Source organism: Musa acuminata, chromosome BXJ1-2 (genome assembly GCF_036884655.1).
Source record: "Musa acuminata AAA Group cultivar baxijiao chromosome BXJ1-2, Cavendish_Baxijiao_AAA, whole genome shotgun sequence".
In the NCBI taxonomy this organism is placed as follows: Eukaryota; Viridiplantae; Streptophyta; class Magnoliopsida; order Zingiberales; family Musaceae; genus Musa; species Musa acuminata.
In genome coordinates this window covers 16,390,989-16,403,195 of record NC_088328.1, presented here as the reverse complement: position 1 = coordinate 16,403,195, position 12,207 = coordinate 16,390,989, and the positions used below count along the sequence as shown (strand labels likewise).

At 37.1% G+C, this 12,207-nt stretch overlaps 1 protein-coding gene across 2 annotated transcripts; it reads left to right on the top strand.

The window, feature by feature from the left end:
- The first annotated feature begins 1,766 nt into the window (after positions 1-1,766).
- LOC135595920 (probable galacturonosyltransferase 7) lies at positions 1,767-10,845 on the top strand. Of its 2 annotated transcripts, none has more exons than XM_065087436.1 (10): positions 1,767-2,201; positions 2,468-2,496; positions 2,579-2,638; positions 2,778-2,834; positions 7,294-7,426; positions 7,555-7,610; positions 7,894-8,189; positions 8,849-9,206; positions 9,294-9,839; positions 10,039-10,845. In XM_065087436.1, exons 1-10 carry the CDS (start codon positions 2,039-2,041, stop codon positions 10,318-10,320), a joined length of 1,980 nt encoding a protein of 659 aa, XP_064943508.1. In that variant the 5' UTR covers positions 1,767-2,038; the 3' UTR covers positions 10,321-10,845. The 2 variants fall into 2 exon arrangements, with proteins under 2 accessions (XP_064943508.1, XP_064943502.1); XM_065087430.1 differs by having other exon boundaries at positions 7,294-7,456.
- The last annotated feature ends 1,362 nt before the right edge of the window (positions 10,846-12,207 follow it).

The following is a 12,207-nucleotide window of genomic DNA, read 5'->3' as shown; positions in this document are numbered from 1 at the left end:
CAAGGTCTGTGGAGGTAGTGGCGACCCTAGCACCCCCACCTCCCCGCCCCCCCCCCTTCTTTCCTCACACGAGGATTGACAAAACGGGACAACTAAGCATCAAGTAGAGGAGGGCCCTATGCACGGTAGAAGGTGGTGGCTAGGCTCAAGTTTAGGGTTGGAACAATGATGACGACGACAAGGATTTAGTACGATGACAATGACTCTAGCACCCCTCCTCCCTCATGTAAGTCGTAGACAATACGTGTAGGGGTAGAGCCAACAAGGGTATCCAAGGTAGTGGTGTTGAATCCTAGATTTTGATGATGAAAGTAATTGATGAGTTAATGGACTAATAAGCATTTGAAATAAGTGATACAGGATAAACTTCGATCATGGACTTAAACCATCGAAAGACAAATTATTGAAGCAAGAGAATCAAATGATGGGCTGGAGAGCATCATGTCATAGATTGGACATCGAGCCAAAGGATTGGTCGACAGGCCGAAGGATGGACTTTGTACCATGAGTTCGGGCATCGAGTTGGAAGGATCAGGTATTGCACCAAGAAAATCGGATGTTGTGAGAGGTTAACATACCGATGGATCGAGCAATATACTCAAGGAAATGACGATACGCTAGAGGTTCAAACGAATTGTCAAATAAACATATGACATGCCCTAAAGGCTTTATGATTGTAATTAGAGTTGTTAAGTCTTGATCAAAGTCGGTTAGAGTCTAATTGAGTTAGTTTTAGGACATAAATATACCAACTTGATTAGGAGCCTATTGGGTCTGAATCAAGGTCGAAATGGGCATATTGGATTGTCAATTCATTGACCTAGGGTTGGGCTGGGCGGTGGCACCACTAGGCTCAAGTGGTTGTACCGCTTGAAAGTTGGAAAGCACGAATTATGTTTTTTCGGGAATCCCGATGGTAGTACCACCCAAGCAGGCGGTGGTACCGCTAGAGCCCAGATTCTCAAGCTCTATTCGATGGTAATACCATCCAAGCAGGCAATGGCACTACCAAAGTCCAAATTCCGAAGCTCTATACGGTAGTAGTATCACCCGACGTAGGTGGTAGTACCGCTAGTATCTCGAAAACTCAGAGATTTTATTTTTTTTAACTCCATTTGAGGTCTATAAATATTTCACTCATGCTTGCAGGATGCAAATATGAAAACTTATGATTTGAAATATGTAAACTCTCTTAAAAAATGTTAAGTATCTTCCTCCTTGTATGGTTTTCTTGTAGAATAAGGGTGTGAAAGTTCTCTCATAAGCCTATAAAAATGAGAAATATTTATAACAAGGGTAATTGATCTTCGCCTATTGAAAAGAAGATCGGTAATAAAAGTCGATAATCTCAAGGAAAAAGAAATCAGGAGTAGATGTGGGTCGGGATGACCAACCACTATAAATCTAATTTATATTTCTTTTTATATTTTTTTTATGTTATTACTAACTAATTTAGTTACTCATTACCCTTACTCACATACTAAGTTAAACCTTTTTCGATCAAAATTTTTTAAAGTTAAACGTATTTTCGATACATATTTTTCGATCAAAATTTTTCAAATCAAAACTCTCCCTATTGCATGACGGAGACAACAATGTTGGATGCACGTGAAATTATTGATGTGTTTTTTCTCATAATTATATATATATATATATATATATAAATATATTATTTAAACAGTAAGTGTCTTGCGAATTTTACAAGTGCATATATAAAAGGCAACAAAACACTTCATATCTTCTGCCTTTCTTTTTTTTTCTCTTTATTTACCGAATCTTCTTATCTTCTGCCTCTCTTTATCTCTCTCTTGTGATTGTATTGCTCGAAAACAAACATAAATCTGATCTTAACTGAAAAGATCAACACAGAAATAGAGATAGAGAGAGAGATTTCTCTACATTCGGATTTAGTCGCAGCGATAGTGATCGGAGAACCGCAGTCGGAGAGCTGTGGAAAGAAACGACGACGACGTGAGTGGATGATTTCATCCTCTCAATTACTGAGAAAGAGAGACAGAGAGGAAGAGCAGTGGTTAAGATGAAAGGGTACGGCGCCGCCGCCGGCGTGGTCTCGACGGCAGCGCAGGCGGCGTCGAAGCGGCGGTCGAAGGGGCAAGCTGCGGCCGTCTTCGTCTTGGTCTTCTTCTCGATGCTTGTTCCCCTCGTCTTCCTCCTCGGCCTCCACAACCGCTTCCCGTCCGGTGCGTGATCTCAGATCTGCCTCTCCTCCCCCTCGTTAAAACCCTAATGTCGCCCTCAGATCTCGCCGCCGAGGTGTAGCCCCGGCGCCGTCTCGGTCCTACTGCATTGCGCGGTGGAGCTCGGGTTCTTGGTGCTCCTGATCCGTGGTCTGATTGGGAATCATGGACTTTGGGTGGTTCCTTTTTATTGCATTGTCTGTTTCTTGATCTCAAAATCTTCTCTGAGATTGTGAGGTTTCTTAATCAGCATCTGTCATTTTCTGCAGGATACCTGGCTGACGATCGCTCCCAACAGGTGAGCAAATCAGCTAGGATGATGCTAGGAAATTGTTTTGATAGGTTTATTTCACCTAATTTCTGGTTTGGTTTATCTCTAGGAAAGCAGCTTCGAAATCTACCATCACGTGGATCGTGGTGAAGAGAAGAATCCCTCCGAGGTTCTCTTCTCCCTCTTTTGTCTTTCTGTTAGTTGACGTGATTGTTGATGAGGTTTTACACTGCTTTTGTAACTGGGCTTTTGTGTTGGACATCCCATTTCACAGATGATTATAACATATTGGTTCTGGCATTTGACAGGATGATCGGCCGTTGATTCATAACGTCTTAAACAATTTTGTACCAACCTTCCAAGAGGTTCATCCTACACATAATTATTAGGCTTTTAACTTTGAATATCTTGACACTTCGTCATTTTCTTCTAGTGCATAGAAAGATCGTGTCTTGTAATCCTTTCTTTTACTTATGCTGCCTGCATCTGCTTGTTTCAAACTTGTTGAAATCAGAATGCAGTGAAGGGGAAAATGACAAGGAATATATTCTTGTTATGGATGTATTAATCTTTCGTCCTATCTGCAAAATTATGTAATTGAAACCAATCTTGTATATTTCCATGATGCTTGATGCAATAATTTGTTTCTTTTTTTTTAATTATTGGGCCATACACTGTTTGAGTTATACTTTTCACCAAAGATGGAATTGTTTTGATGTTGCTTGTTGTCAGTCACTTACAGGAATGTCTCTAAGTTATAATCTCCATGATCAGATAAGCATGGGGATAGTTTAGTTTTGTTTATTATTTATCATATGTCGAGTTCTTATACGTTTGTTGTTATACCACCCTATCATGTAAACATGATGTGGTTCTGCTGGTTACTGATTAATACATAGTACTTTTTCAGTTTTCAAATAAAGATCGGATTAGGGCACCTTTTTCAGCTTTCTTTCTGTTTGGCATTGATACTGCAAAGCATTGTTTTTCAGCCTTTAAATTGAGTTAATAGTTGTTATTACTCATCTAATCTTCAATTAGGTAGTTTGTAGCTTCTCTGGAAGGTTCTACATGTATGTTCTTAGAGAAAATTAGTAAACTTGATATTGAGAAATGCCATCATGAAGTTGTCTTTTCTTGTGCATGATGACAAGGGTGAAATACCCATTGAGGAGACAAATTTGAGATTGATAGCCTATCTAACCTTTATCTTCAATTTTTCATAATCTTTTTTCTGTTATATCATTTCTTCTTTTTCATACTAGTGGTATCTTGCACCATACATCATTTTCAATCCATGATATAACTTCAAAATATACTGTTGCATAAATATATTGCTGTAATTGTTGCTTTTAGACTTACCATCTGCAACAATTCCATTTTTAGAGTATCCATGCTTCAATATTCCTGTTACAAGACCTGTGCTGTAATGACAATTGCTATACTTCTCTGCTTCAGTAGTTTCTGAAAAATGCTTCATTATTATCTTTGATCTTAGAACTTTTTAAATTTCCATGACATATTCTAGGTGATCATTAAGTTTACATGGTTCTATTTTTTAAAAAAAATTAATATAATTCTTTGCCATTTTAGCACATAATATATAAATTTGTACACATGAGTGACAAATTCCTAGGCAACAGATTCATAAAACCTCATGATATTAGTTTCTATTAGATATTGGTTCTTTGTCATCCTAGTGGAGCACCATAGTTACTGTTTAGCTATTATGTCTGACCATTATAGTTGATTTGAAGAATGGGGACCTTATGGTCATGTGTTTTTATAGCAGATAAATTAATATGCTGGATTATGCTTCTTGACTTTATTTAAGATTCTTGATGAAGTTGAGACTGAAAGGAAAGACTAGTTTGAGGTTGAGAGGGGCAGAATGTTAGTGATCCTGATGTTGAACTTCCATCTTTTGTTGGGAATAGATTAAAAAATATATTCTGAAGTGAGGTGCCTGCTTTATTGTTGTATGTATGGAGATAGGTTGAGCAGGACTTCAAGAAGAAGAAACATTTCATGGTCTACACATTAAGCAAAAGCAGAATTGATAATAAGACAAAACATGGATCATATTATCTAATGATTTCTTTCAAAGTCAAACCAAAGAGAACATTTTGGATCTTAAACAATTTATTGATATTTAAGACTTGGAAGATGGTCCTTCTAAGAGTCTTGTGTATGACCACAATTTTGATGATAATGAAAAATATTGAAAATAAATTAGTGGTTTTGACATATAACTGAAACAAAATACTGGACAAAATCAATGATTGAATAGGAGTTGTAAAATGTTCTAGAAGTTTTTGTATATAGTCAAGAAGTGGATTTATCATGAAGACAATATGGTCAGGAAGTGTGCTTTCTTGTTGATAATTATCTCTCCCCAAAAGATCAAGAAAGTTAAAGCCACAAGAAACTCTTCCGTAAATGAGAACAAACCATTTTAGGAAATTTTCTTTTTTATTTTAAAATGTATGGGGAAAAATCTTTCTTGCAGTTTGACGAGTTTTATACTTGCCACTCTTTATTTTAGGAAGCCTCTTCCTATCGCATCACTGTTGTCACCTCATCTGCATACCATGACGTTGCCACCACTTCCTCTTTGTCTGGCATGTCATTTCCTCCTATTGTTAGGCTTCCTCTTCCTCCTTCATCTCCTTTTTTTCTGCCAGTTCTCTTTTTCCTCCTCTTCCCACCTTTGCTCATTTTTCCCTCTTTCTTTCTAGTTTATATGGTAACAGCTATGCCTAATTTTGATATGATCCACTGAGTTTCAATACCGAATTTTCACAAATTGATGTTGATATCAGTTACCATGCAGTTTTGATGAATAATTGCACTATATCTAGTAAGATTTAAAAACTCAGCTTCGGTGCTGATACCTGTTGATTGAAAAACCAGTATGGTTCTGATATGGCCGAAGTATGCTCGGTATCACTTGGACCAAGAGAAAAGGGGAGATAAGAGGGCAGGAGGAAGTGAAAAAGGAATTGGAGGATAAGAGGAGGCTGTGACGCGTACTGAAGGAAGCAAAAGCGGCAATGAGGGGAGAAGATAATAGCTGCAAGCCTGCAACTGGAGGAGATGGATGCCAAGGTGGCAGCAACATAGGTGGAAGCGAAGATGAGGTAGTGATGTCTACTGAAGCAAGCAATAACAGTAATGAGAGGAGAAGATAATAGCTGCAACTGGATGCCAAGGTGGCAACAACATAGGTGGAAGTGAAGGTTGCAACTGTTGAGAAGGCGATAGCGGAGGTTGGGCCAACAGTGGAGGGGAAGGTGGTAACCGATGGCAGACAAAGCTGTAGATGGTAGTGGACAAAGCCGCAGACAACAACAGATGAAGCTGCAGTAGTGGACCAAGCTACAGACGGCGGTGGATGAAGTTGCAGCGGCAGACCAAGCTACATATGGCAACGAACCAAGCTGCAGACACGGGTGGATGAAGCGCTAGGGTTTTGCTGGGTGGGGTGCATGAGGAGGGGAGGGGTGTTAAGTTGTATTAGTTGGTTCGGTTGAACCAACTTAGTTGCCCAGACTGAACCACTTGTGAACTTGGCTTGGATGCACGCCTGAGGCGCCCAACGCTTCAGCTCAAGCATGCGCCTAAGGGGCGCCTTCTTCAATCGCCTCACCCGGACCAGCAATGCTCATTTCCTTGAGCCTTGATGTCATTAATCATAGTTTTTATTATCTTAGTCCCTTTTCATTGTGAGTTGGGAAAACCACTATGGTTGGCTCCTATATCAGTGTCACTATACCCAAACCTCCTTTGATATCCTCTGTTACTATTTGCTGCATCCCTATGCTACCTAGATTGCATGGACAAATAAATTCTGAGTTACTGTTTGGGAGGAAATGGGAAAGGCGGTGAAAACAAGAGATGTACTAGAGACAGTGTATATGATGAGGGTTGGAGGGTGTGCATCGGTATCTCAAAGATGTATAATAAAATTGGAGGGAGCTAAGATGCTAGAATTTTCAAGGATCTTTCCTTGAGGGAAGAATGTATCCTCCAAGAAAAATAGAGAAGAGTCGAGATAGAGAAGAATACGAGAAGTGAAAGAAGAGGAAGAGGAAACGGAGGAACTACAGACTCACAAGACCTCTAGTTGTAGGCTCTTGTTTCTTCCCTATCCTTTTGCTAACCAAACTCGAACTTAACTCTTACCATCACATAAGTTAAGTGATAAAAATTTAATCCGGTATCTGATCCCCTATTATAGAACTTGATAATTCTTAGACTAGGACTTTAGAGACATTCTAAAGTTGTCCCTAAAGACAAGGAAAAAAAAATATAGGACTTAAAACTCCTAATTCAAGCAAGATTAGGACTTATATTTGAGACTCGGTTTGGTCTTGACTCGGGCATTGACCTGCATTTTGGATTGAGGAAGGGACCTTACTACCATAAGGATTAAAGATGTGGAATCTGCTTCTTTGCCAGTTGCCTTTCCTAGATCTTTAAATGATATGACCAATTAAGTTGAATTTTGAATAGATGAAGTAAAACTTCAGATTGACTTGACTTGGGTTAGGTTGGACATGCAATGGATTTTTTTCTTGCATTTTTATCAGCTATTTAATTTAATTTTATTCTTTTTTTGGATAATTATTCTTCTAGGATAATCAATGGTCAATTGTAGCAACTGTAAAATGGAGAATCAAACTTTTGCAATTTTGCGATGCATTTGTATCTGAAAAAGGTTGTCTTTAGAAATTATCTGAAATTTGTGCCAGTTTATTATATGGTTAACTAGTATTTATAAAAATTCTGAAAATGGAAATTCTTCTATTGCTTGTGTATTAGGATACTGAAAGTGTATCTCCCGATAAAGAATTGTACAAGAGAATCAATGACACTGTTAGTTCTCCATCTACTTCAGAACCAAAGGATGCCAATTCTCAGGCTGTGTCGAAGGATAACGTGCCCAATTTGAAAGGTGCAACGCCCAGCCCCAGTATTATTATAGGTGTATTCTCATTTCTACCGATGATTTATATATTTTCCTTTTTTTTCTCAGTCCTCTTTTTTGGCTGAAGATAACTGACTATTATTAATCATTTGCAGGTCCACCTGTAGAAAATAATGGTGTTGCAAAAGAAACTTCATCTCTGCCTAACAGAGTAAGCATATCTTATTGGCTAAAGATTTATGCAGTCTTGTATTTAAGAACGATTTGGTCGATCTATCCAACTGATTGGTCCGGTGTATTAACAAGTTGTAGCAGAGTAATGTTTTTCTTCTATTCTTTGGTGAACTGCTAATTTCCCTTTTTGAGACGAGAATTTGTGTTGAATTTGACCATGTTTCCATCCTCGACATTTATGTGAAACAGCTTTTAGTTCTTTATGCTTTATGTTCTTATTTGTAGGCTTTACGGAATTCTTAGCTTTTGTATTGTTGCAGACTGATGCGAAATCTGGGAATCATGACCATTCCATAGGTTCAAATGTTGGTGAGACTGAGAGATCTTGTGAACTTGAATTTGGGAGCTATTGCCTCTGGTCCAAGGAACACAGAGAAGTAATGAAAGATTCTGTTGTGAAGAGACTCAAGGATCAGTTGTTTGTGGCAAGAGCTTACTATCCAAGCATTGCAAAACTTCAGGGACAGGAAAACCTGACACGTGAACTGAAGCTGAACATTCAGGATCATGAGCGTATTCTTAGTGAAGCAGTTTCTGATCCTGATCTTCCACCATAGTAAGCAATATGTGATAACCTCTGGAAATTGTCTACTTGAGTTAGAATCTCTTTGTCGTTTGTGATACATTAATTAGTCTCTTTGATCCTGATCTTCCACCACAGTAAGCAATATGTCATAACCTCTGGGAATTGTCTTTTTGAGTTAGAATCTCTATGTCGTTTGTGATACATTAATTAGTCTCTTTGATTTTTCAGAATAGTGAATGTGCTGCTGGCTTATAAATGTTCAAACATTCATCTTTGGCCCAATATATATGCATACATAAAGTATGAATTACATTAGATATGTTGTCATAGAGACGAATCATGAAGTTCCATCCTCAAATAGTTGGTAATTTTGGCTTGTTCTTGTTGTTGAGATAAATTATTTGACTGCAGAAACTTCAACATTCTCCTAACTGATGAAATGTTGATTATGCTACTTGAAATTTTAATTTTTTGGTTGATTAAAACCAAATGTTGAAGTTCTAATGACCCACAAATTTTGAATGTTCTCTTTTTCTAATTAACGGCTCATATCCTAGTTTGAGTTCAAGTTCTTCACTGCAGTTTTCATTGAAATAACCTTTAGAAACTCCAATGTAGATGTTGCGTCACTTTTTTTTTTGTTTTCTTATTGTGAATTGTTTCTGAAATTTGGTATTCTACCCTTTCAGCATAGAGAGGAAGATGCACAAGATGGATCAGGTTATTGCAAAAGCCAAATCATGCTCTGTAGATTGCAATAATGTTGACAGGAAACTAAGACAGATACTTGATCTGACAGAAGATGAAGCTCATTTTCATATGAAGCAAAGTGCATACCTTTATCAGCTTGGTGTCCAGACCATGTCCAAAAGTTTCCATTGCCTTTCAATGAGACTGACAGTAGAGTATTTCAAATCTCCGTCGGCAGAGATTGAGCATTCATTTGCTAATAAAATCGATAATCCAAGTTCTCAACACTATGTAATCTTTTCAAGAAATATACTAGCATTATCGGTAACAATTAATTCTACCGTAATGAACTCCGAGGTATGGCATCCGAATCTTGATTTTCTCTGGTTTTGAACATGAAGATATTATTCCCAATGTTGTCAATGATATTACTTTTTGTTACAGGAATCTGATAACATGGTTTTCCATGTGCTCACTGATAAACAGAACTTTTATTCTATGAAGCATTGGTTTGCTAGAAATTCTTACAGAAATGCAGCAATTCACGTCTTGAACTTTGATGAGCTTGATCTTAATCATTTTGTGGGGTTAGATTTGGAAGCACTGTCAATGTCTGAGGAGTTCCGTATCTCCACTCATACTATTGCTCAACCATCCTCTCTGCAGATGAGAACTAAATATATTTCAGTATTTGGTCATTCCCATTTTCTTCTTTCCGATATATTCAAGAATCTAAAGAAGGTAATCGTTTTGGATGATGATGTCGTTGTCCAAAAAGATATATCATTCTTGTGGAATCTTGATTTGGGAGGAAAAGTAAATGGTGCCACAGAATTTTGTGGGGTCAAATTGGGTCAACTGAAATCATATTTGGGCACCAGTAGGTACGATGGTAATTCTTGTGTCTGGATGTCTGGACTAAACATAATTGATTTGGATAAATGGAGAGAACATGATATCACTGGAATGTACAGACGATTTCTCCGTGAGGTAATTGCTATAGATCAGATGTTGGTTTACTTGAGATTTTTGCCAATGTTTTAAAATTTGCTATAGCGTCTGTCAGGTTCCTTGGTGCACCTAAGCTGATCCACTTCCATTTAAATGGAACTTCCAGATGATAATGATATATATTGATTTTGACTATTTTTTTATTATCTAATTCTTTTGCTTTCACTGTGGATGACAGTTGAATCATGAAAATGAAGCATCATGGAGAACTGCAACACTTCCAGCAAGTTTACTTGTCTTTCATGGTCAGATATATTCTCTGGATGATACTTTGTTTCGGCAAGGACTTGGTCATGATTATGGAGTCCCCGATGAGACTGTAAAAAATGCGGCAGTGTTGCATTATGATGGCAACATGAAGCCTTGGCTTGATCTCGGCATTCCAAAGTACAAGAAGTACTGGAAGAAGTACCTTACGCAAGAAGAGAGGTTCATGGATGAATGCAATGTTAATCCATAACATCAGCTGTTGAGGCGTAGGACCATAATTGAGGCAAAGACTGGGTGACAGAATATTGCTTGCTTCAAATTTCAGTTAATTTCAGATATTGGATTTCGAGACATTGTATCCGCAGAGTACAGCAGAGGCATCGGGTACTTCAACCGTCGAGAGTCGTCCATAAAATTGGAGAAGTTTTTTTTATATTTCTGATTAATGAATATCCATAGGCTGCGCGACAACGAGAGCATTGGTTTAGTTTTTCGTTTCTCGACGAGGAGATGGGAAAAGAGACTGGGGTGTAGGAAGATAGTCTACAATAGTAGTATGTCGCAGGTAAGTTCACGTATTAGCCGATTGCATCATTCGTTTGTTATATAGTCTGAAGTTTGATGGATTGGCACCTCAAATTGGATCGATGCCATCCTTGGACCCGTGTAAATTGATTATTATTTTTTTTTTCCCTACTTTTTATTTTCAACCCTTGTTGTTCAATTTTCTTTTGCAATAAGGGTATAGTTGGTGTCTCGCGTCTGCAATTCTTTCTTTTGAAGTGCCAAAACTTGCCTGGAAAACTTGGTTAGTCAGAAATGATATTGTCTTTAGTATTCTATTGTTTAATTACTATTATTTTTAATGTAATTTTGCTGTGTCCATTTTTTATCTGCAATAAGGGTATAGTTGGTGTCTCGCGTCTGCAATTCTTTCTTTTGAAGTGCCAAAACTTGCCTGGAAAACTTGTTTAATGTAAACTTGGTTAGCAAAACCTTTCGCTGCACTTGCTGCCAGTGCTTCTTGTTTACTTTTGGCGTTAAGACAAAACAGAGCACAAACGCATTGCACCTGCCTGGCAAAAGTGCAATGAGAAGGTTTTGCTGTATTACTCGGCACCGACTTGATTTCTTTCGTTCGAACCTAATTAAGATATGCCACATGATTGTGATTTATTAGGTCCACCTGATTGTGATTAACTAGTTCTACGATGGGACTGTCCTCACTGTTTTCTGTAATACATTATCCATCGGATCTGGCTGTCGAGGCCGAGTAAAATAAATACATGTAGGATGATGCATTTATTAATTGTTTTGGGCTGGTTTATATGAATCTCTCCCATTGGAACAATTACCAGTTGGTTACGGTCGATCGAACATTGCTGCAGCAAAATTTCAGGCGGTTTAATGCTAGTTTATCTTTATCAGTTTAATTTAATTTTGAACCATGAGAATGTGTTCTTTGGTTGCTGACTCGATACGAAGATTTTCTTACATGAGCTTTTTGTTACACGTACACCGGAGATTAAATCTGACAGGTAACCGATTTAATGAACAACTCGCTTCACTAGGAATCCGAATTCCATGTATTGGACATGAACATGTTTTTAAGCTGTGAAGCTCAAAATAAATAAAGAAATGATAAACTCAAAACACAGGTACACGAAATTAATTAAAATAAAAAAGATAACCCACTGTAAGATAATAAAAAAAATCAAAAGGAAACTGAAATATAATCTAAGATATATAATATAGAAAAATTATGAAAATACTAAATAGAAATAAATTTAACCTTAAGAAATTTTAAAGTAGACAATGATATTAAGTAAAAACAAAAGGTTATATATGAAAAATAATTCTCCTAGACAGAGTAAAATAAAACAAATCCATCATTCGGACATTAATTTTTAAATTTTAAAATAAAATAACAAGTCAGAAGATCAATTTTATAAACTTAAAAGATTGAAAATAAAAGAAAAAACTATATATAAAAGAAATATAATTTAAAATAGATAAAATAATTTTTTTAATAATTGCTAAGAGTTAAAAATTGTGAAGGATATAATTATAATTAATTTTTAAATATGATGCATCTATAAAGAAAATGTCAAGAGTCAAATTTAGGAAATAAAAAAAG

Coding starts and splice junctions, on each gene's coding strand:
- LOC135595920 (XM_065087430.1), top strand. CDS start 2,039: ATGAAAGGGTACGGCGCCGCCGCCGGCGTGGTCTCGACGGCAGCGCAG. Junction 7,611..7,893: donor CTTCATCTCTGCCTAACAGA/GTAAGCATATCT, acceptor GTATTGTTGCAG/ACTGATGCGAAATCTGGGAA. Junction 9,840..10,038: donor ACAGACGATTTCTCCGTGAG/GTAATTGCTATA, acceptor TGTGGATGACAG/TTGAATCATGAAAATGAAGC.